The sequence below is a fragment of the Panicum virgatum genome, chromosome 6N (genome assembly GCF_016808335.1).
Source record: "Panicum virgatum strain AP13 chromosome 6N, P.virgatum_v5, whole genome shotgun sequence".
NCBI classification, from domain to species: domain Eukaryota; kingdom Viridiplantae; phylum Streptophyta; class Magnoliopsida; order Poales; family Poaceae; genus Panicum; species Panicum virgatum.
The window spans coordinates 34,821,977-34,846,892 of NC_053150.1; the positions used below are offsets into that span (position 1 = coordinate 34,821,977).

At 44.8% G+C, this 24,916-nt stretch overlaps 1 protein-coding gene and 1 pseudogene across 1 annotated transcript; one reads left to right on the forward strand and one right to left on the reverse strand.

Annotated features, from left to right (window-relative positions):
* Positions 1 to 3,179: 3,179 nt before the first annotated feature.
* On the forward strand, positions 3,180 to 5,696 carry LOC120679962 (translation initiation factor IF-2-like). The gene has a single exon (XM_039961615.1). It carries the CDS (start codon positions 3,267 to 3,269, stop codon positions 4,962 to 4,964), a length of 1,698 nt encoding a protein of 565 aa, XP_039817549.1. The 5' UTR covers positions 3,180 to 3,266; the 3' UTR covers positions 4,965 to 5,696.
* A 397-nt stretch (positions 5,697 to 6,093) lies between these two features.
* On the reverse strand, positions 6,094 to 7,998 carry LOC120679246 (annotated as a pseudogene).
* Between the last annotated feature and the right edge of the window lie 16,918 nt (positions 7,999 to 24,916).

The window sequence follows — 24,916 nt, forward strand, 5'->3', positions numbered from 1 at the left end:
AATCCAGAGTTTCCGGATTTACCATCCGGAGTATCCGGACTTAGGGCCGGAGTATCTGGGTATACCCTGAAATGATGCACACACCTACCCTTCTGCTGCCCTTGCACTTAATTAGAGACAACGCACTTATGTCTATATACATCTAGTCTATTTATTTTACTTTTGCACTCATGAATTATACTTCTCACATCATAAGCCTCACATTGCAATCATTCATGGCATGATTATTTATTTAGCATCATTGTATTCGTGTAGGGACCGAGACGCCGGAGCAAGAGGCGGGTGAGCACGAGTCGGAGCCCGGGGGAGACGACACTTTCTTTGTGACCCAAGGCAGGCACCTAAGCATTCTTCTATCCCATATTTTGGATCAATGAAGTTATATATGTGTCTTTATTGTGCATGAGTTACTATCTAGGTAGGCAACGTATAAGTGCAAACTAAGTTTTGGTGCAAACTCCGTGCAAACATATTAAAAAAAATTTCAAAAAATTCTAAAAAAAATCATGAATGTACTTCTCATCTTACCTAATCTATATATAAAATTTCATGATTAAATTCGTCTTACTCTAAAAGTTAAAAAAAGACAAATTTGAGATACATTTGAACCATTACGGCAGCATGGTCGACGATTGTGGCAGCGCTGGCAACGTTGAAGCGCGAGTAACGAGGCGGTAAAGCCGGCGACAACGCTGTAGCAGCGTGGGTGAGGTTGGAATGCGGCGATGGCAGTACGGCGATGTAGGCGGCAGCGTGCGGTCGCGTCGCGGGGCAGGCATGTCGCGCGTGCGTCGCGAGCGAGGTAGGGGGGGCCGGGGTGGCATGCAGCAGCTGACCAAGCATGTGTGCCGCTAGCTGCTCCAGCATGTGTGCCGCTAACAATCGCACGTTGCTATGGATGGCTTGCTCATGCGCTCATGCTTAGCTTCGCGTTGGCCTGTACGTGAGCATGGACAGGAATTGAAGGGAGAAAGAGGGATTAGGAAAGAAGGAAGATGATTGGCTACGTCGATGTATTGAAAAGAATATAATAATTAGATGGTGATTAGGCAAAGGACGAAGATTAGATGACAAAGGAGTTGAGCTCAAAAAATAAATTTTGCAATAGGTTTTAAAAACAAATTTTAGCAAGTGAATTCGATTAGTGAATTTTAGAAATGTTACACACTGAAAGCAAATACCGTTATATTCTAAAATATTTCACTACCAGACTTCCAAACTTTGCCGAGTATCATTTGCACTCGGCAAAGAGCACTTGGCAAAGTCCCTGACGGCAAAGGGGGCTTTGCCGAGTGTCGAACCTCGGACACTCCGCAAAGGGTTTGCCGAGAGCCTTGGCACTCGGCAAAGCCGCCACGTGGCGCGACCGTTATCATTTGTCCGAAATGCATCTTTTGAAACTTCTTCGGAGATCCTCTGGTTTGTGAGCAGCGTACGTTATCACTTGTCCGAAATGCTTTGAAATTTTTTCACACTATCCCTGCATGAAGCCATGACATCTCAACAAGTCCCATGATTTTCAGACTTTGTTTCCTATTTTTAGTTTTTTTTCCCGAATGTCCGTGCGTAGTATTGCGGTCAAGTTTCGTGATAAACATGCTTCAACTATTTATTTCTTTCGCTGATACGGCATCAGTTTTCATCCAGATACATGAAAATAACTTTTCCTTTCAAAGATTTTGAAATTTCGAACCACTTATAATTTATACAGAATTTCAAAGAATATTACCGCAAATAGAAATAAATATCAGAATATAATAAAATAATTAATAAAAATACCATATGCTACCAGGGATTAACTTTTCAAATTTGAGTTGATAATAAAAAAGTTTGAATGAAAAAAATAGAAATTGTTTGCCGAGAGCCAGATGGATGGCACTCGGCGAAACTGGCTTTGCCGAGTGCCGTCTACAGGCACTTGGCGAAATTTAGTTTTTACCGAGTGCCGACATTGCAGCACTCGGCAAAAGCTAACGACCATCAGCCACCCTAACGGCAGTCGCACGGCAGGCGCGCGTGCTGGGCACGTGAGCCGTCTTTGCCGAGTGCTCGCCCGCTGGCACTCGACAAAGACAAGCTATGCCGAGTGACTTTCGTTGCCGACGACCGGCACTCGGTAATGTTTTGGCATGCCGTGTGCCACACCTTTGCCGAGTGCCCGTGGTCTGGCACTCGGCAAAGCCGGAGACGTTCGGCATTTGTGCGTTTTTCTAGTTTTTGCTCACATGGAGTGTCGAATCTAGCTACATGTTCACAAAACAAACAAGAGAATCATGTGACCGCAAAACATACATAGGACGGAACCGCTCCATCCCGCAGCGCTCCGCACCGAAACACGACCTAAAAGTGAGCCATGGTGGGCTGCAAGATTGGCTCGTGGCTAGCGGGGAGCAGCATGGATCAGCTACATCCAACGCGCACCTGGATCGATATCAAAAGGAAAACGCGCACCTGGATCGCCGACGTCCGTTGCAAAACTCCTTATATCTAAACAAAGAAAAGGTGCCCAAAGGAAAATAAACTAGCATCCGTTGCAAAACTAGCATTCAAGCACACCGACCGTTACAGTTGGTAACTCCGCATCAGTTCCGGCACAGCCACCGGCAGGAGTTAAACGTCAGCCGCAACCGTAAGAATTTGAATTGAATTTCGTATGGAAAGAGAAATGAACGGAACGGAACTGGGGTTACGTCCGTTTGGTTCAGCTGACTGAGATCAGCGAGCCGTTGCCTGCCCCGGACCGGAGGACCCGAGAGCCCGTGGCTTTGGAGCGTGCTACATTTATAGCATATTAGTAAATAGTGTTATTTTGACCATTTATTATGGTGTTAAATAAAATCAGTTTACAAAACTAACTTCAGAACTCCCGCGCTGGTGACTCTGAAGAATCTAACGAGGTCTTTGATCACGCGATCGGAGGATGGTTACTATAACATCACTGTAATAAATCATCGATTAGTTGCCGTCATTAGATTCGTCGTGAAAAATTATATTTATTTTTAAAAAAATTATAAATAAATTTCATTTAATATTTCATGCATACCAGATTCTGTGAGTTGCCCGTGTGCGCCCGTCCGGGTCGCGTCGCATCACCCTGGCACTTGGCAGGCCCAGGCGCATCACCCCGACAGGCAAGGCAGCAGAGGCGTCTCCTCGGTGCCCCCGCTTCTCCTCTCACACGCCCCCTCGGCTCCCGCGCTCACTCTCGGCGGCCGCCGCGGGTTTCCCCTCTAGATCGGAGGAGCGTCACTGTCGCGGACCACTGGATGACGGCGGTAGGGTGGCCCGAGCGGCCCGGCGACCGCCGCGGCGCTTTTCCTCCGCGCCCTCGGCCTCCGCCGCCTCCTCGCGCCGCGGGAGGGCGTCCAGGCCGCGGGAGCGGCGGCGGCGGCGGCGCAGCGCGCGACGCGGGCGACGGCGCGGGGATGGCGGAGGCGGCCGCGGGTGCGGTTGCGGTTGTTCCAGCCGGCCGCAGCGCGGCTGGGGCGGCGGCGGCGGTGTCCCCGCGGGGGGGAACCGGAGGCGGCGAGGTGGGGAGCAAGAGGCCGTCGTCCTTCCCCGTGGCGGCGCCGCGCGCGCACCCGCCGCCCAAGCGGAGGCTGGTCTCCGCCACGCGCCGTTTCCCGCCAGGGTGCGGGAGGGGCGGCGCCGACGGCGGTTCTCGGCTCGAGGCCGCACCTGCGCGCTCCAACGGCGGTTCTGCTGCGTCGCCTAAGCCACCGCCGCCGCCTCGCTCGGTAGACGAGGCTGGTTCTGGTGTGCTGGCGAAGGCGTCTGCTGTAGTTGTTCCCCGACCGGTTGCGGACGGCGGTCGTCGCGGTCCAGATGCTGGGGCACAGCGATCGCCAAAGCGTCCCCGTCACAGTGGCGCGGCTGCTGCAGATAGTTTGTTGGACACTGACCCGCAAGGTGGTGCAGGGAGGGGTGGTGAACTTGGGAGCAGCAAGCAGTTGGTGCCAGCCACTCGGTTGCTACCGGAACCGAGGATGGTCTCTGCCATCCGCAGCTTCCCACGGACAGAGAGCAAGGAGTCCTCCACGGCTAGGGGCTCCTTTGGTCCCAAGAAGGAGGTGGTTGTAAAAGATCCAGCTCATCTTCGGCTGAAGGTTGCCTCTGCATGCACAATGGGCACCATAAATAAACTGAATCAAGTGGTGGCTTCCATGTTGGAAGATGATGGCTTCTTGAAGGCTATAGATGCTTATGACAGAAAGCTTGAACTGAAGCTCAATGTTTCATCAGATGCTCCTTCTGTGAGCTGTCAAGGGCGATATGGAACCCAGAAAGCGGATGCCAGGCGTGAAGTCAAGAAGATGTGCATGAGGTTCCAGTTTATATGCAGGGCTATAGTACAATTTGTGGAACAGCGCTCGCTGAAGATTAGTAGAATTGACCTTGCAGCTGATAAAGTGATCAAGGAATTGCCAGGATTTACCCAACATGAGCCTATCATTGGAAACGTTCCTGGAGTTGAAGTTGGTGATGAATTCCTGTACAGGGTTGAGCTGGTCCTTGTTGGTCTCCACCGACAGTACCAGGGAGGCATTGACACCACCAGGGATGAAAATGGTGTGCTTTTTGCAATTAGCATTGTTGCTTCTGGAGGTTATCCTGATGAGCTATCAAGCTCGGGTGAATTAGTATATACTGGTTCCGGAGGAAAGTATGCTGGTAAGAAGACTGATGAGAATCAACAGCTTAAGAGGGGTAACCTAGCCTTGAAGAACTGCATCCAAACAGAGACTCCAGTCAGGGTGATTCATGGCTTTAAAGGTTTGAGTAGAGAAGAAGGCAGTCATTCAAGAGCCAAAAAAGCTTCAGGTTTCACATATGATGGTCTGTATCATGTTGTGGATTGCTGGAGAGAAGGTCAGGCAGGTTCTAAGGTGTTTAAGTACAAGTTACAAAGGATTCCTGGGCAACCAGAATTGCCCCACTGCAGCAAAACTGCCCGCCGCAGCTAAACTGGGATCATGTGTTGAAGACTTTGCCCACTGAGTTCACCCACATCATACGTCGTTGACTCCATTGTTTTGCTGGTAGACCTCAGAACATATATCTTTCCAGGTCGTCCTACCTTGTCACTAAGCTTGTAATGTTACTCTCTGCACAATGTTACCCGTGCGATAGCTGCTGACGCTTCCTAGTTGTTGGTCAGTCGCGAAAGCTGCTGAAGTTTCTGAGTTCCTTACTGCTCATATGAACCCGATGTTTCCTAGTGCACCAAAGCAGAGCCTTGAGAGGGTGTAGTTCAACACAAGATGGATTGAGAGCAGTTTGCATCAGTAACGAGCCCAACCTTGCCCTGACAGTGCACGAGCTGCTGCAACGCAAGGTGTAGAGGCAGCTTGCAACAAATAGTGGTCATCTTAAGGGGGTATGCGTGATAGTTCTCACGACTGTTCTACTGGACGTGGCTTTTGTTTTAGCGTTGCTCGTAGAAGCAGTGTAGCTTGACCTTGTAGTGTTGCTGCTGCTTTTGGAATGCGCCCGAGGAGTGTGTTCTATGTCCAGGATGGTAAGAACTCAAGTAACAAAGCTGTTCTGTTGATGAGTGATTAGTTTTTAATGTAGCTTCCGTGAGTCGGCTTGTTTCCATTTATGCATCTACTTCTACGTACCTTATGGCTATTGTAATGGAGTTATGATGACTGTATGCTATGACCAATGAATTGCTTTGTTGTAGTTTCTTGTTTGCTGCAAATCTCTTTCTGTTCCTCTTGCTGCGACCATATTAAAAGCCTCCAGGTAGCTTAATATTTCAGAAAAATAGTCTGCGGTAGCTTGAGTATCTTTGATTTTTACTCCCCATGCAATGTTCTGCAAGCTAACATGAGAGTCGGCTATGAATCTACAATGCTGATCTTCTCCAAATCATTTTAGCTTATATTAATCTGTGTATGTAATGTAAGCAACCTAAACTGAACATGATCACAAATTTATCCAGAACATGGAAATGGAAGGAGCTGTTCTGTTGCTTTGACAAGTCTATACAAAACTTGCCGGATATTTATGCATGTTTGTTGGCCGTGGTTATCACTGGGCTTTGCCGTTCACTTATTCTTGACTTCTTGTAACTACAGACCCTTTTTCTTCTTCCCAAAGTGTGGCGTGCTTACTTCACTAGTATTGTACGATCAATAGTAAAGAAAGTTATTGTACATAGATGGTTCTTTTTGACATTGCAAAAAAAAAACAAATTTATGCAATACAGATCAATACACTAGCCCCATACAAATAAAGAAAAACGTTACACAACACCGAGAATGAGCTGCTAGTGAACAAAATCCTACGTATTCTGCATAATGGCATGTTCTTCATTGTTCTATGGCTAGCCTAACATGTGAACCGCTCCTGAAGTTCAGAACTCCACGCAATCTCAGTCGCTGATAACATTCAAGGAGAACTTGGACAGCAGGTTCGGGATCCCAGATATGACCGGACCATAAACCTGCAAATGGGTGGTTGGTAGGATGTATGTCAAGAGGAAGATCCTGGGTTCTGAACTTCAAAATCTGAGAACCCAACATACCTGAGCGTTGTTGTGAATCTGGGACAGCGGCACTGCCAGCAGCTTCATGTTCCTCGGCACGACGAACCGCCGGGACATCGGCAGCCTGATCAGGAACAGCTTGATGCACCTTCACGATGCAACGGAATCCACACACCCGAGATCAGAGAAATGGCTTAGGAAACTAAGCTCAAATACAGTTCGACATGGCGACATTTTGTACCTTCGGGGCACGGAAGTTTGGGGGCATGTATGGAAATGGGATGGCCTCAAATTCAGATCTCCACCACATCCCCATGCACTCCCCAACCTAGTCAGCAACCAAAGATAGAAAGTCTCAGAAACTTGGATCATCCTATTCCAACCTTTGGCGGCTTGGAAGTTGGCATCAGAGTTGACATACCACTGAACAATTGTGCTAGCTAACTTGCAGGTTAGCAAGAAATTGAACAATGTATTCAGAAACTTTTCCTCTGCCTGAACTAAGGTTACCTGCCAGTCATCCTCATCCTCCTCGGCATTGGCCTCGCCATCGTCGAAGATCGACAGCTTGTTCGAGAGCTTGCGCTTGAGCCCTTGGACATCTGAAAATGCAACCAGCATACACATGCGAGCAGACCCGTCAATCTCCATGCCATCGTCATGAATGGCTGACCACTTGTGCTAACCCGCAGGTTTCCAGCAGGAGAAATTCAGGGCACCTACCTTCCTCGCCGGGCCTGAGGCGGCCTCCGGGGAGCACGAAGGAGGGAGGAGTTCCGGACCTGCAGCAGCAGCACGTGCGGGTGATCGAACAGCTCCACCTGCATCCGAACAACCAAAATTCAGAGCCTGCTGCTATGCTCAGCTCGCTCGCCGCTGAACGGCGGCGCGCCAACATCGCGCGCGCTGCGGACGACCGCGATTGCTCGGAGACGAAGCGGAATCGGAGAGGCGGGGGTCGGGGTCTCACCAGGAGGACGCCATGGACGCTGGTGCGGAGCCCGTGGGCGGCGAAGCTGCACGCAGGCGCAACAAAAGAGGTGGGGTGTGAAATCGCCCATCCAAGAGTCAGACGAGCTAGCTACTCAGCGGAGAGCCCACGAACAGAGGGAAGGAGGTGGCCAGGTAGGTGGCGTGCACTCACTTGGCCTTGAGGCGGAGCGCGCGGTCGGCGGCCGTCTCCGCGCCGCGGGGCGCGGCGGCGGCGTCCCTGGCACCGAAGTAGTAGCGGCTGAGCTGGTATATTTCCACCCCCTGTTCCCTCGCCGCCGCAGGCGCAGCGGAAGCCGCGGACACAGCCTCCATCTCGAGCCCTGTGAACTCGAGGTCGGTCTCCACCACCGGAGCGCGCGGAACCGCCGGTTACATTATAGCGCCGCGCGCCGGGCGCCGCGGAAGGGAAGGGAAGCGAGGCGAAGCGAAGCGAATCGGAGCGCGCGAACCGGCTGGAGAGCAGAAAGGTGGGGAGGAGGAGAAGGCGCGAGAGGGGTTGGAGGATTTGGGAACTTCTGCACTCCTGTGGCCGCCGCCGGGGCCGGGTTGTGGGGGTTGTGGGATGTGTTTAGATCCTGCGAAATCCTGTAAAATTGGTACTATAGTGAACTATAGCATTTTTTATTTATTTGTGGTAAATATTATCCTACCATAGGATAACTAGGCTCAAAAGATTCGTCTTGAAATGTACATCTAAACTGTGAAATTAGTTATTTTGTTTATCAACATTTCATACTCCATGCATGCATTTTTTGGTACATTTAATGATTCGATGTGATGAGAATTTTAGAAATTTTGGAGGAAGTTGGGGGAACTAAACACAGCCGTGGTTGGGTTCAGGGGAAGAGAGCAGCAGGAGGAGGCGAAGGGGAGGGAGGTGGGAGCAAGGTTAAAAATACCGACCAGAACCGGTCCGTTTGACCAGTCAAACCGGTCAGGACCGGTTTCGGTTCCGGCAGGGTTTAAACTGGCTCAAATTTAAAATTTAAATTTAAATTTTAAAAAATAAAAAAATCCTAAAAAATCCTTAAAATACTTCATGTTGCGACGAATCTAATAGTGTCAAACTTTTTCAAATATTTATTTATTTAGTATACTTTGCAAGCATTTGAAATTAAACAAAAAACATGCATATAAAAATATACAAATACAATGTAAAAGTAGTACAAAAGAGGGTTGGAGGGTTCATTTAGGCTAAAATATATTATACAAACATTCATTTAGTATACTTTGCGGGCATTTGAATTTAAACCAAAAAAGAAAAAAATTTAAATTTGGCCGGTTACCACTCAAACCGGACCGGTAAACCAGTCAAACCGGCCGGCTAGCCGATAGGAACCGGTTGAACATGAGTTTTTAGTTTGAATTTTAAATTTGACTGGTTTTTTCCGGTAATCGGTCAAACCGTCCGGTTTACCACTATCGGTGGCCGGCAGTTTTGTCCCACCGGTCGGTAAAAAAACCCTAGGTGGGGGAAGCGTCGGGAGCGAGAGGCGCGGCGACGTGGCGGCCGGGGGGGGGGGGGGGCGAGATGGCATGGTGTTGCGTGGTAGGAGGGAGCTAGGTATGGATGGATTCGGATCGGATACAGATGAAATCGGATTCGAATGTCACCTTTTACCACATTTTAATCCGGATACGAATGCGAATGCGAATGTGGATCTCATCGGATACGAATACAAAACGGATAGTTCGAATCCAGATTCGAATCCGGATACCTTCTCGATTTTAAACATAGAGCTATCACGAGTATAAGTTTATTTTGTCAACAATTTTATAGTAGATCAAAATCGTTATACAAGTGGGGAGTAAAGGATTAGAAGATAGCTAATAAAAAAAGAATATAATTATCTATATATATCTTTTATATTAAATATATAATACTAATTTTAAAGGTAAAATAAATAAATATTTAAATACTTAATAATTAAGATATATAAAAATGATTTTATCATTAAATAAATAAATAATTTGACTCATATAAAATAATTTTAATCATGAAATAAATATATTAAATAGTTAAAGTTAATTTTTATATCATTACTAATTTTAATAAATATATTATTAGTTATCTAATTTTCTAAATAATTTAAATAGTGTACAACATTAAGTAATTAGGTATAAAAATAAGTTTAAGATTGTCTCACTAGTCATTTTTTTACGGATACGGACGGATACGGATGTGATTGAATATTCCTCGAATACGAATATGGAATCGAATAGAGAAAAGTTCTCAAAATCGGATTCGAATGCGGATATATGACATTCATATTAAAATCGAATATAAATACAAATATCCATATTTATATTTTAAGAAGATACAAATACGAATAATTCGGATGTTCAGTCATTCGGATCCATCCTTATAGCCAGGGAGTCTGGGTGGCGGAGGCCGCGCGTGCGCCTCGGCCTCGCTTTTGTTCTGGGCCCCGCTTGCCAGTCTCCCGGAATTGCCTCTCTGCAGAACAGCTCGACCGCTCACGTGTCGTGCTGCGCATGGGCCCAGGTTGGTTGACTTTGCTGACCGCTGGGTATTGGACAATTCGTCCGCTGATAGGATGTTTCTGGAGGTTGACAGAGATCAAACATGTAGAAAGACAACAAAGACCGTGGGCGTGTTTAGTTTGTGAAATTTTTTGGCTTTGGCTACTATAGCATTTTCGTTTTTATTTGGTAATTAGTACCCAACTATGAACTAATTAGACTCAAAAAATTCAGCTCATCATTTCCAGCTAAGCTGTGCAATTAGTTATTTTTTAAACTATATTTAATGCTTTATGCATGTATCCAAAAATTCGATGTGACGGAGAATTTTCAAATTTTTTGAGAACTGTCCGTGTTTTGTAAAATTTTACAAAAAAGACGAATATATGTATAGAATACTAAACGAAGTTATTTGCGAAATTTTTTCATGGATGAGTGTACCTTTTCGAGACGAATCTAATGAGCCAAGGTCCACCATGATTGGCTACAGTTGTGCTACAGTAACCGTGACTAAACACCTCCTTATCGTACGGTCAAAGGCCTCATTAGCTACAGTACTGCTGCAGTGCCATAGTTATTGAGCTGGTTTTGTAATTATACGTGATTTAATACCTCTAATTAGTGGTCAAAGAGCCAAATTTTTTCAAAAATTGCAACCTCCATCCAAACACCACCAAATATACCATTAGAACTCACACCATACGTCCCACTGTTATAAGGATACAGTCGTGGCTGGACAAGACGACCCAAAACATAATCCACATAACTAATCCATAGGGAGTAGGCGCGGTTAGGTTAGGGTTCTTTCAAAGTATCCAGACCTCGAGAATTATCAATGAATTTAAGACTTTCCCACCATGTATCAAAAAAGACTTAAGGAAGGTTGTGGAGCTATAGTATGAAGTCCGACCTATTGAAGGAGGAACCAGAACTACCTTGCGAAGACACATGTATTGAAGGAGGAACCAGAACTACCTTGCGGAGACACATGTAACAAGGATATGACTCATGGAATCATGCTAACCACAGAGGGAACATTGCTCTAGGAGGTAAAGGCAACAAATTTTACATGAAGCCGAAGCATGCAAGATTGCAATAGGGAAATAAATTATGGTGGGATATCAATACATATAAAAATGCTCGATTTTCAAATATAAAGCTCGTCTTGAGTTTTTAACACCATATTATAACCACTAGTTTCAATACATATTACAGTGTTTATGATCTTATAAGCAAATAATATATGCTACTATATACCTTCAACAACAAGAAATATGTGATAACCTCATCTCAGGATATTCTCGACCAATCTTTTTGTAAATGTTTAGAGTGATTATTTGCCAAATATTTGAAAGTTTAATTTCTGCCAGAGTCTTTGATACAACAAAGGTAGCCATATTGAAAGCTATGGGATCGCCCTCTAGCCTAAGAGGGGGAAGGGTGAATTAGGCAACTCAAAACTTAAACCTATGGCTCCAACTAATTTGCATAATATTAAATTAAAACATGATATCTAGTGTGAAACCCCTATCCCAAAAGAATTAGCAATATATAGCCTTTCCTATAAAAAAACTACTCTAGAAAGAAAAGGCACACAAGAATTGCTAGTATGAAATGCGGAAACTTAAAGAGCGGGATGGAAGGAAGCAAACTCTCGACGCGGGTGTTTATCCCGTGGTTCAGTTAGCCACAAAGGCACACCTACATCAACGTTGTTGAAGCACTCACTAAGAGTATCGCTTCTCAGAAATCAAGTCTCTTCCGCAGACTAAACCATTGTCACTTTGATCCCGAGTTCCACTAAGGAGCTTCTCCACAAAGGATGGGGGTCTCCACATCCCCAGCATAAGGTTGTCGTCGCCGCTCCACACCAAGTCGGCGGGTCGATGACGTGCCGGCGAGCCACCAATGCTCCAAGATGCCGGCGCACCGAAATCTTCTTTGGTTCACTAAAGAACCACAGCACAAAGGCACAAGGCCTCGCTATCTCACTCACTAAGAGCTAATCTAGCACTTACACTCTCAAAGATAGTGCTAAACCTAAGGATTTGATCAATATGCACTTGGGTTGGCTTGGAGGCTTTCTTGGGTGTATATGAGGCTTGTAATTACTTCAGCAATCTTCAAATAGCCGGGGAAGTCCATATATATAGGCCACCAAGTCGAACTAGCCGTTTAGAGCCGTTACCCAGCTTTCTGCGCATGCACCAGTGTATCCGAAGGTATAGCACCGGTGCATCCGGTCACTCTATGCCCTAGGTAGCCGTTGGGTCTTCTGTGGTGTCACTGGATAAACCGGTGCCTTGTCTTCGGTTCATCCGGTGCTGCTTCTCTCCTTTGCAACTGTCACGGCATTACACCGGTGCCTTGCTCCGGTGACCACCGGTGTATCCGGTGCTGAAGAACTTCTCCTCGGCTGCTTGACATGCTCTCTGATGCATGACATGGTGCTTGCACCGGTGCGTCAACTTGGCACCACCGGTGCATCCAGTGCCACATGACTTGCTGGCACCATCACTGCACATTGCTCCGGTGCTTGGGCACCGGTGCATCCGACGCCTACCGGTTAGACCGGTGCATAGTTACCGGTTCATCCGGTGCTACTGTCTGCTGCATCCTTTGTCCAACTCATCGCTGTGTCATTTGGATATTTCTACGGTGGGTTGGACACCTCGTCTCGACGGTGTATTGGACATCTCGTCTCAACGGTGCATTGGACGTCTTGGAGATGGTTTGGACATCATCCATGGAAACTAAAAATCCTATAAATGTGATCTCACAAACTTTGTGAGTCCCATTGATTATGTTGTTATACAATCACCAAAATCACAAACAATGGCCTAATGGAGCCATTTTCCTTACACATATTTACAGCTAACTTATTATTGTTACGATAAAGGTGTACATGATGACTAAAAACACACAAAAAAAACTTGATCCGGGGGCGGGGGCGGGGGCGGGGGAGGGGGGGATCTACCCAATGGCATTGTAATTAAGGTAGAAGACAACCTTGATCACGGAGCAAGAAATCCACAAACCTCGATTTGTGGATGAGGGAATGTTGTAACATCAGCCTCGTAAATTCGCTCTGACTAAGATTCGAACCTAGGTCTGCTCGGCACTACTCGGGTGCTCTAACCGCTAGGTAGAGGCCCTTTTGCTAACTAAGATCCTGTTTAGTTCCCAAAAGTTTTTCCACAGTACCCATCGCATCGAATCTTTAGACATATGCATGGAACAATAAATGCAGTTGAAAAATAACTAATTACATAGTTTAACTATAAATGACTAGATGAATCTTTTAAGCCTAATTAATCCATGATTGGATATTAGTTGCCAAATAACAACGAAAGTGCTACATTAATCAAATCCAAAAAAATTCATGAACTAAACACGACTTAAGAAACATATAAGATGGTGATCTCGGGAGTTTTGTTCTGGAGGATTAAAGTTTAGCCCTGTCATATTGGATGTTTGGAGACTAATTATAGGCTAATGATAAACTAATCGCACAAGTCTAGAACTAATTTGCGAGAGGAATCTATTAACCTAATAAATCTATGGTTAGCACATATCTATTGTAGCACCACATTATCAAATCATGGACTAATTAGGTTTAATACATTCATCTCTCGAATTATACAATTAGTTTTGCCATTAGTTCTACATCTAATACACATAATTAGCATAAAACGGGGCCTAAACCAGCGTTGTGCTAATCCCTCCTATGCATTTATAAGGGTATAAGATTTAAGTGGGTTGCTGGTAGTACATCGAAATATATGGATGGAATATGTTCCCTTGATTCCTTGTTTTTATAGGACGAATTTGCATGTTTGCTTATAAACGCGTTTTACGGAAGGGAAAAAAGATGGTAAGGAGTGATCGGCACACCTCTCCGGCCATGGAAACTCTTACTCGTGTAGGTGCCTCACAGATAGGGTTGGCAACGGGCACATATTGTCGCCTCACAAATAGGGTTTGCAACGGGCACATATCCGTCGGATTTTGCCTACCCAAACTCGTACCCACAACGCTAGATTGAGACTCGTTAGAAACCCATGCCCGTCACAGGTTCGTTTTCAAGCCCAAACCCGTGCCCGCTCGGGTCTCGCGTCGTCCGTGCTCATTAACTAGCATAAGCCAGCGAGGGGTGGAGGCGTAGCGTGGTGCAGGGGCGGAGGCGCGGCAAGGGATGGTGGTGTGGCGTGGTGCAGGCGCGGAGGTGCAGAGTCGCGGAGGGTGGGCGTCGCGGTGTCGCCTAGTGGTGCTGCAGGGGGTGGGCACGGCGAGGGGTACTACTACACAAATCTTTTCAGAGACGATTGAAATTAATTTTCAGAGGCAGGCAGAGCCAACCGTCTCTGAGCAAACATCACGGTTAATGACGCATTTTCAGAGGCGATATTCTGTTCGCCTTTGTTAATACAGTAGAAAAAACAAAAAAATAGGCGTCCACGGCCGCCGCCGCTGGCGACCCGCGTCCTCTACCCATTGTGGCCCGCCCGCGATTGCCGACACCGATGCCGACCCGCGTCCTCCGCCTGCCGCCTCTCCGTGGCTGCTCCACAGCCGGATTTCATGCGCAGTGGCCGGATCACGCCTGCTCCACCGGATCCCGCCCGCGGCCGCCGGATCTCACACGCGGCCCCTCCACGCCCACACGCCGCCGGATGCCATCTCCGGCACAGGGGAAGGAGAGGAGAGGAGAGGGAGGGGCGGAGAGGAGAGTGAGGGGGCTCATGGTGAACCGAGCCATGATCGTCACGATCGCAGCTAGCCACCTACGACCAGGCCAAGGAGCCCATCCTTGCGCGCCGGGGCACCGGCGTCGACGGCCTCGCCACGAACGTCACCGCCAGCTTCACCAAGGGCCTCGTCGCCGACGCGGCGTCCAACCCTGTCGACATGGTCAAGACGCAAGACCCGGATGATGAACATGAAGGTGGCGCTAAGAGCGCTTGTCTGATTTTTTTTTTCGAAGCGAGGCATTGTCCCCAATTCCATTACAAGAACGGAGTTACAGAAGAAAGAGTTCAGAGATCAGAACCAGCAAGCGGAAGGAATTTGTACCAACTAACCTGACATTCAGGCTAGGCGAACAGCTAAAGCTAGTCTAAAATCCTAGGATTCCTAGGAATAAACCAACCAGCACACCGATTATTATAAGGTTCAAACGATGACCTCACAGACAGAGACGACAGGCAAAGTTCAGAACTGCTGCAGCAAAACAAAATGCAAAGGCACTGGAGTTGAGCCACAGAAGAAAGCGCAGGCCATCATTCTTCCTCCTCTGCTTCTTCTTCAGGGGGCATCAAGGATAACCTTGTGTTTGGATCACCAGGCAAGGACCTTCTGAGCGCAAGCCATCAAAACTTTAACTCCCTCCAATAGTCTTCCTTGAAAGTCTGAATTATACAGACCTGCCCAATAGTTCATGAAAGAGCAAGCATGAAGCAAAATCTCTGCAGGATGTCTAATTGTTTTAGCATCAAACACCGCTCTGTTTCTGCACTTCCAGGTAGCCCAGCAAACTGCTGAGAAACCAAAATGACGTACATTTTGCCCCTGGGGCAACCAGTTTGTAATCCAGATTTTGTACTGTGTCCAGTTTCTAGGAGTAGAAGATGTGCCCAAGCAAAAGCCAATTAGAGCCCACACACATTTGCTTATAGGACATTGAAAAAATAGGTGATCAATTGTTTCGAGTTGATTGCATAACATACAAGCAGAATTACCAGGCCACTTCCTTTTTACCAAATTTTCTTTAGTAAGGATAGCACCTTTTTCCAACAACCAAGTGAAAATTTTAATTTTATATGGCAGTTTGGCTCTCCAAATATGGTTATATGAGTTTGTAGTTCTCTCAGAAGACAAATGGTTATAGACAGATTTGGTAGAGAATGTGTTCTTAGTGTTCCATCTCCACAAAATGGTATCATCCAGGTTTTCAAAAGTGAAAGAAAATACCTTATCAACTAGAGTTAACCATTCCTCAAATAAAAGAGGAGTCAGCCATCTACTCAAAGTAAGATGACCTCTCCTCGACAGTACCTCATGCACTGTAATCTCTTTGTTCTCACAGAACTCAAAAAGAACAGGATGTTCTATGCAGAGGGGCTTATCATGAAGCCAGTTGTCCTCCCAAAAGAGTGATTTCTTCCCATTTTTTGTTTGTATTTTCCTTCCTCTAAGATAAATTTGTCTGATTTTCAGCAAATTTGACCAAACAGGTGAGTCATCAAGTCTATGTTTAACGGTGCTGATAGTGGTATTTCTAAGATACTTATTTTTAATTAAAGTTTGCCATAATTGATGTAGACTAGGCCCGATCTTCCGAGAGATAGGGGTAAATTCGATTGGTGGATACGTGACGTTGGCAATCCGACTTCTAATTAGACACGAATTCGAAGCCTGCAACCGTTACACCACCGCTCCGTTGGTTATCAACCAATCACAACTTGATTGACCTCGCCAAGAAGGCTTTTCCTGCAAGCGAATCGAAGAACACAAGCAAGAAGGTATAAACGCGCAATCTGAAATTGTAAATATGAATGAAGCGAAGGTAAAGTAGGGGTTCAAGAACTCGATTCCAAAGGACTAATCGACACAGTGGAGGAGATCATGAACGGGGGCCCTGATTCACAGCAAAAGAACTTGTCGTCACAGTTACAATGAAGAAGACAGTTTCACGATGGAAAATCTGATCTAAACAAAACCATAAACCTAATGTGGCGGCGGCTGCTGATTATATGAGTGTTGGGGCGTGCATAACCCCATAGCCACATCCATCATGGACCCCAACACGATACACGGGCCAACAGCCCAAAAGATAATGTTGCAGCAACTTGACAGATTCTGGACGTTCACTTGTTTCGACGATTCCCGTTGACTCCGAATTAATTTGGGCCTCAAACTAGTGCCATTGGAAGTTACTTGCAATTATCTTTCTATCCATATAAAGAGCATCCAAAACGGACTCCGTATGCGGCCTGGGCATTGATTTTGGTGTGGGCTGCTCCTGGACTCTGAAGTAGACTCAAACTCGACTTGAATTGGGCCTCCAACTCGGTTTGGCTGCGCTTGCTAGTCCACCACGCCTCCAAACTCCTCCCCAACGTCCTCGTCATCATCTCCATGGTTTCTAACAATAATTAAATCATTAGGTAGTAATTTATTCTCAAATCCAGATGACAAATTTATTTGGAACGAGCTCACCTTATAATCAATGGTCGTATCCGAAGGTATCGTGCCATCATCATCCTCCCCTTCTTGAAACAAAAGCCGTCCTCGGCGCTGATTGTACTCGAAACTGATCCTGTAGGGTCTTTGATCCGAATTCACATGAGCTTTGTGAATACCATCCTGTAAAAGATTAGTACTAACAAAAGGCAACATAGGAATAGATGGTGTATGAATATCAATAGTATCGGATCCACTTAGTTGATTACAGTATTGAACAACAAAAGGAGAATTTAGATTTGTACAAATGTAAACCCGATGTATCAAATATTGTCCTTTGTTGTTATATTTGCCAATAACATGATATGTATGTCTAGATAACCATGGAAAATCAGCACACATAAAAAGTTTCTCCTTTAAATTACTTAGATTACACAAAACATCAAATTCAATGTAACCCAAGGTATGCAAAGAAGACAACAATTTCATCTCATCTGTATCACTAGCAACATGAATCACATTTGTAAATTCAGTAGAAACGTGTGGTTCAGTGCTCTCATGTTCATGATCAGGTAAGTCATCTTTATCATAGGGAATATGAAGCAAATCATCTTGTGACAAAGGTAAATCAAGAGTTGGTTCCACTATGAGTTGCTTTGTCATATCATGATTGGTGGAAAAATTCAGCACATCAAGAGAATTCTCACCTTCCGTGAGTGTTGCAACGGTAGTAATAGGTGCATTGTGAAGTGATGGTTCTGAACTTGCACACGAGGATGTTAGCTCCTCATTTTCTTCCATGTCGTTCTTGTCCTCTTGCTTTTCATCAGCATCCTGCAAAAGGTTAGGCGTAGCAAGAGAAACAACAATGGACTGATCCTCTATATTTTGCACCTCATCATATGAATTCAAGGCAGGAGGTGGATTAACAAATGTTTCACACATAAGAAGTTTCATATCTATCCATGTTTGGGGTTTATCTGAAGAACTTAAAGAATCCCACCAAACTAAAGCTGAGTGTCGCAAAACACTAGCTGCATTTTTTTACCTTCCTCCTTGGACACATGCAACGAGTTGCAAATATGTTATCTATAGCAATTCCCACTCCAAGTACGCATCATCACCCACACCATCATATGTTGGTGGATATAAAGAACCTGTCATTGTTAGAAGACAGCGAAAGATAACACAAAAGTATTATTCCTATCAACTAACAACTACTGGGTGGTGGTGAAAGTGGAATGCAATATCTTAACCGGCTTACCACCGTCTTGCAAGTGTTCTTACCAAAGTCAACAGGCGGCACAATCAGTTGTCAAGCTTAGGTGTAATAGTTGCAAGATGAACATGTGCTGATAGAAGTATATGTGTAGCTTTAGGTAGGCACAATATAGTAGCAAGGAATATCAATATTTCAATTCAGAATTGCAAGACTGAAAATTAGTCCCAAGCTAGTCTATGTGGCCGGCCTAAACTCGTCTCAAACCTAGTTCAAGCAAGCAACAATATAACACTACACAGGGACACAAAGGATGCAAGCACTTCTGAATTTCTTTCTTTACTTTGGTCCCTCTCTCTTTTTTTTTTGTTTTGGTGCGGCTCTTTTGTTTTCTCTTTTTTTTAAGCACCTTTGCCTTTTACTTTTTGTCCTTTTGTTATACCAGAAAGTGCCGCACAACTCAAATTGTTGTTTTATCTTTGTCTCAGGATTTTACAACTCAAGCCAGATATGCATACCCAGCTCCCGATGGCTAAGCTTCCATTGGAAATAGAAAAAAAAACAAACTTCTATTGCCTTCCTTTTCTCGTTGTTTTTCCCAAAGAAGTTAAAGGGAAAATCAATCTGAGTTGCAACAGCGCTATTCTCACGGAGCACTAACAGAGATACAACTCACAGACTAAGAGCATCTCCAAGAGCTCTTGTATCTTAGGTGAGTTAGTAAAAAAAGAAAAGAAAGACAACAAACTCCTATCCAATAGAAACTCTATCTACCTCATCTTCTATCCTCGTTTTCTATCCAGAGGATGCCGCTGGGTATCTTTGCCTAGCGCTGAGCGCTAGCCATCTCTTTTTGGATTTTGGAGAAGCTGTTGGATTTCATTTCTTTTTCGCTAGCTATTTCATTTTACATAATAGTTATATCAGGATTTCAATTATCCAAGGATACAAGAGCTCTTGGAGATGCTCTAACAAACTGAGTACAAGAATCTATTTCGTTGGCATCCAAAAACCTGAACGGCAATAGACAAGAATTAACGTCCTTCCTGTGTATTATCGGTGCAGAACCAATAGGATCAACAATGAAACTGGAACCGACACTAGATCTTGACTAGACTAAACCAACAAACATAACAGATGATGAGGGCACGACACCTTCGGATACGACCATTGATTATAAGGTGAGCTCGTTCCAAATAAATTTGTCATCTGGATTTGAGAATAAATAACTATCTAATGATTTAATTATTGTTAGAAACCATGGAGATGATGACGAGGACATTGGGGAGGAGTTTGGAGGCGTGGTGGACTAGCAAGGGCAGCCAAGCCGAGTTGGAGACCCAATTCAAGTCGAGTTCGAGTCTGTTTCGGAGTCCAGGAACAGCCCGCACCAAAATCAACGCCCAGGCCACATACGGAGTCCGTTATGGATGCTATTTATATGGATAGAAAGATAATTTCAAGGAGCTTCCAATGGGTCTAGTTTGAGGCCCAAATTCATTCGGAGTCGACGGGCATTGTCGAAATAAGTGAACATCCAGAATCTGTCAAGTTGCTGCAACACCATCTTTTGGGTTGTTGGCCCGTGTATCGTGTTGGGGTCCATGATGGACGTGGCTAGGGGGTTATGCACGCCCCAATACTCATAGAATCAGCAGCCGCCGCCACATTAGGTTTAGGGTTTTGTTTAGATCAGATTTTCCATCGAGAAACTGTCTTCTTCATTGTAACTGTGACGACAAGTCCTTTTGCTGTGAATCTGTTGTCGGTCAAAACCCACCGGCGAGTAGCGACAGGCAACACGAAGAGCCGGGAGGCTGCCGGGGCGCTGGCTAGCACTGGTCCCTCGGTCAACGGCCCAGACCCTGGCACACGCCGACGCTTCCGGAGATGCAGGGCGTGCCACCTGACCTATACCCGATCAGAAAGGTGCAAATGTGCTTTCGACGATTTGCCTGCATGCATAAACACATGTAAATATTAGTCCGAGCCGTGGTCGGCTCCCCGTGACGACTCTTGCATCGGCTTTTAAAGAACCGATCGAGTCCCGGTGTCAGATCAGATCTATATATATCCGGATATTGATAGTTAAAACAGATAACAGTAAGACTTGCTTTAATTAAATCTAGTTGATCCAATCCACGATGGTTAAAGCTTCACTACTAGATCGGATCATCCTACACGTAATTGGGCCTAACGAGCATGATAGATGGCTAAACCCTAACCAGAACGGAGGCCTAAGAACTAGCAAGAGCCGATTCCCAGAACAAATCCCCATTAAGGCCAAAACAAAGCATCTGACATACCACCGGAACATCCAATCCGTTTGCAAGGCCTAATCTAGCAGATATTGAGCCAATTCTCGTGGAACAAGAACGAACCGTAACAGATTGGATCTACTAAATGAAACAAAGCAAGATATTATCTCCGCACGACTAACTCTACGTAACGAGAATTAGCATAAGATTAGAACATGATCGTACAGAGATATCATGATGTTCACAGATAATAAACAAGTAAGCGCATAATGAATCTACTAAAACATGCTGCGAAATATCAGGATAACTACCATTACTCGCCATCAAAAATGCTTCAGCACGAGTAATACCAAGATAAAAGCAAGAACAATGGCACCCTAATCGCGAGGGGCAATCAGGGCAGCATTGCACTTACTTGGATGAAACCCTAGAATTAGGGGCGGCGGTGCGCCGAGGTGTTGTTGCAAAATGTGATGACGTTATTTTCTTTACGAATGTCATAGGGTACATATTTATAGTCCGGAGATTTGGAAAACAGTCTAAACTAACGTGTCCATATTGGACTCTATCTCTAACTCAAACTAAACTTAAACCTAAAGGTACATGGCCCAGATGGCCCGAACGCCCACGCAGGAGCCGATTCGTAAGCCTCCTTTAATTTCTGCATTAAGCCCAACTCACTTGCGGCCCATTAATCAACCCTGTTAATTTAAGGCGATAACAGAATCAGGGCCCCCGTTCATGATCTCCTCCACTGTGTCCATTAGTCCTTTGGAATCGAGTTCTTGAACCCCTACTTTACCTTCGCTTCATTCATATTTGCAATTTCAGATTGCGCGTTTATACCTTCTTGCTTGTGTTCTTAGATTCGCTTGCAGGAAAAACCTTCATGGCGAGTTCAATCAAGTTGTGCTTGGTTGATAACCAACAGAGCGGTGGTGTAACGGTTGCAGGCTTCAAATTCGTGTCTGATTAGAAGTCGGATCGCCAACGTCACGTACTCCACCAATCAAATTTATCCCTACCTCTCGGAAGATCGGGCCTAGTCTACATCAAGTGGTATCAGAGATGGGCCTTGTTAAGGGGATGGGAATGATGAGGACATCCTCCACTATTACCTGCTGGCAAAGATGCAACAAAAATAGGCCAAAGTGGCCCAGTTGTAGTCGGGCGGCGACCGTGTGAGCCTCTGAATAATCTCACCTTGCTTAGCTTGGGAGGAGGAAGCCACCTTAAAAAGGAGAGCCACCCTTCTCCTATCGGACTAGTCTTTTGGGGTGATTGGGCCTTCCCCCGAGGGGTGCGCCGGAGTACGGTGCTAAGATTGCCGAGGTTCAGGTCGTTGGGCTCTAGTGGGCTCTTGAGGCCAGATCGGTGCGTCGTATTTTCGGCTATCGGTGCTAAGATTGCGAGATTCCGGGAATCCGAATCGGTGTGTCGGGCTTTTCATCCAATCCCACCTGGGCCGGACTCATCAATAACCCATCTTCTTTTTCTAACTTCCACCACCATTTGCATAATAGGCTAATGTTCATTTTGAAAATATCTTTAATTCCTAGCCCTCCTTTCTTCTTGTCCAAACAGATCACATCCCATTTTCACAAGGTGATATTTCTTCCTTGTCCCCCCCCCTTGCCAAAAGAATGTTCTTCTCTGTTTGTCTAGAGCTTTGATTACAGTTTTAGGGAGAAGATACATTGACATGTGATAAATGAATGAACTGGAAAGACTAGAGTTGATGAGTGTAGTTCTTCCAGCAATGGAAAGTGAGCTACCTTTCCATGTTGCTAACTTTTTCTCATTCTTTTCTATCAAATGTGTCCAATCAGCCACATGGAGCTTATATGGACTAACTGGAACCCCAAGATATTTGATTGGAAAACTGCCATTTTGGCAATTGAATTGATTTTGACCCCAGACATCAGCTCATACAGATAAAGAAGCAATTTCAGGTTTTTGGCCACACTAAGATCGTCCTTAAGATACACAATGGTGTCATCAGCATATTGTAGTATTGCTACACCTTTGTCAACTAAATTGTCGGCCGGCCACAAATAAGGTCATTTCTCAGAGCTTTTCTCACCATCCTTGCCAGGCAGTCAGCAACAAAATTGAAAAGAGTTGGAGAGAGAGGTTCACCCTATCTTACTTCTTTATGACTTGTAAAGTAAGGGCCAGTTGAGTTATTAATCTTCACACTGATAGTACCCCCCGTAACTACTTGTCTTATCCAGGTGCACCATTTCTCAGAGAATCCTCTCATTTCAAGACTTCTGAACAAAAAGTCCCAGCACACCTTATCATAAGCCTTTTCAAAGTCCAACTTAAGGATCACACCACATTGCTTAGCTCTTTTTGTTTCATGTAAAACCTCATGTAAGCTCATAATTCCTGACATGATATTCCTTCCTTGCATGAAGGCAGTTTGGACAGGAAGAATAAGTCTTTCATTTAAAGCATCAAGTCTTCTTGTGAGGACCTTAGTTATCCACTTATAAAGACAATTCAGTAGGCAGATCGGCCTAAATTGCTGAATCTTTTCTGCATCTACGACTTTTGGTAGCAAAGTTATGACACCATAATTTAGCCTACTAACATCTAGCAGTCCATTATAAAAGTCATCAAACAACTGTATAATGTCATTTTTCACAATCTCCCAACAACTTTGGTAAAATTCAATTGGAATGCTGTCTAGACCAGCAGCTTTAGTTTTCTCCATTTGGAATAAAGCTTCCTTAATCTCCTCTTTAGAGAAAGGCTGGGTTAGGATTTCATTTTCATATTCTTGCACCAATTCATTCTCATCCCATAGATCAGGGGCCAAAGGAAAAGAATATCCTTGTTCTGGACCAAACAAGATTTTATAGTATTCAGTGGCATGGGCTAGTAGATTACTATCCCCTTCAACCACATCATCTCCCTTTTTGAAAGAAAGAATTGTGTTTTTTTCTCTTTCTACCATTAGCAACTCTATGAAAAAACTCAGTGTTATTGTCACCTTCGTGTGACCATTTTTCATGAGATCTTTTAAACCAGTACAATTCCTCTTCTCCAAGAATCATGAGCAATTGGCTTTGAATATCCACTTTTCTCTAAATTTGTGGAGGAAGTAAAGAGCCTTCTTCTTCCAAATGTTCTAGCGAGAGGAGTTCTTCTTGTAGAATCATTTTTCTCTTCCTCCTCTCACCTTGAATGTTAAAACCCCATCCTTTAAAAAACTGTTTAAATCTTTTCAGTTTTGCTTGAACTCTGTCCAAGGTGGACATAGCAAAGCAAGGCTTCTGCCAGATCTCTCTGACTTTATCCAAAAAATCTGGATGTTTGATCCAGGAAGTCTCAAACTTAAAATTGAGATTTCTCAGAGGCTGATTTGTATCTAAAGAAAGAATTAAAGGGTTGTGATCAGAGAGATCTCTGGGAAGTTTGTGCAAGAACATAGTTGGAAACATGTCTTCCCAATCCTTACTAATCAGGACCCTGTCCAATCTCTCTAGGGTGGGGGGCTTTTGGTTGTTTGTCCAAGTATACTTCCCCCCATTCAAATGTACATCAATCAGCTCGAAGCTGTTGATGATAGAGTTGAAAAGACATGAGCATTTGTGCAGGCCACCTTTATTTTTTTTGAAGAAAATCTTATGATGTTAAAATCTCTCCCAATGATGAGAGGTTCCTTATTAGTGCTACAGAAGTTGGCTAGCTCTGCTAAGAATTCTAACTTGTTCAACTCATGAGCAACACCATAAATGTTTAGAAAATTCCAATTTTTCTTTGCCATTTTGTCCCATAAATTCAACTGCAACATATATTTGCCTTCTTTAAAAGTACCCACATCTAACAAGTCAAGTTTGATTCCACTCAAAATACCCCCAGATTTTCCTCTTGAGGGTACCCATTTCCAAAGATATGATTGGTTTGGATCAAATGATCTAATTATGGTATCATCAATTGCTTCTTGCATTGTTTCTTGGATACCAATGAAGTGGAATTTATGTTTCAGAATTAGATTTCTAAGAAAAGAAGAGACATCTTTTTTCTTGATGCCCCTTCAATTCCATATAAGGCCTTTCATGTTTTTCCTTTGTTTTTAGTATTTCTGACAGGAGCTTTTTTTTATAAGCATCAGAGATTCCCTTCAGCTTTGCTCCTATTTTGTTACAAGGAATTTCCTTGCTTGGTTTGGTGGCTTTTTTATTGGAAACAGAAAATAGGAATTTCCTATTTGTTTTCCTTGTTCTCTTTGGGGTGACGAACACAAAGTCTTCCCATTCAGAGCTTTCTGACTCAATT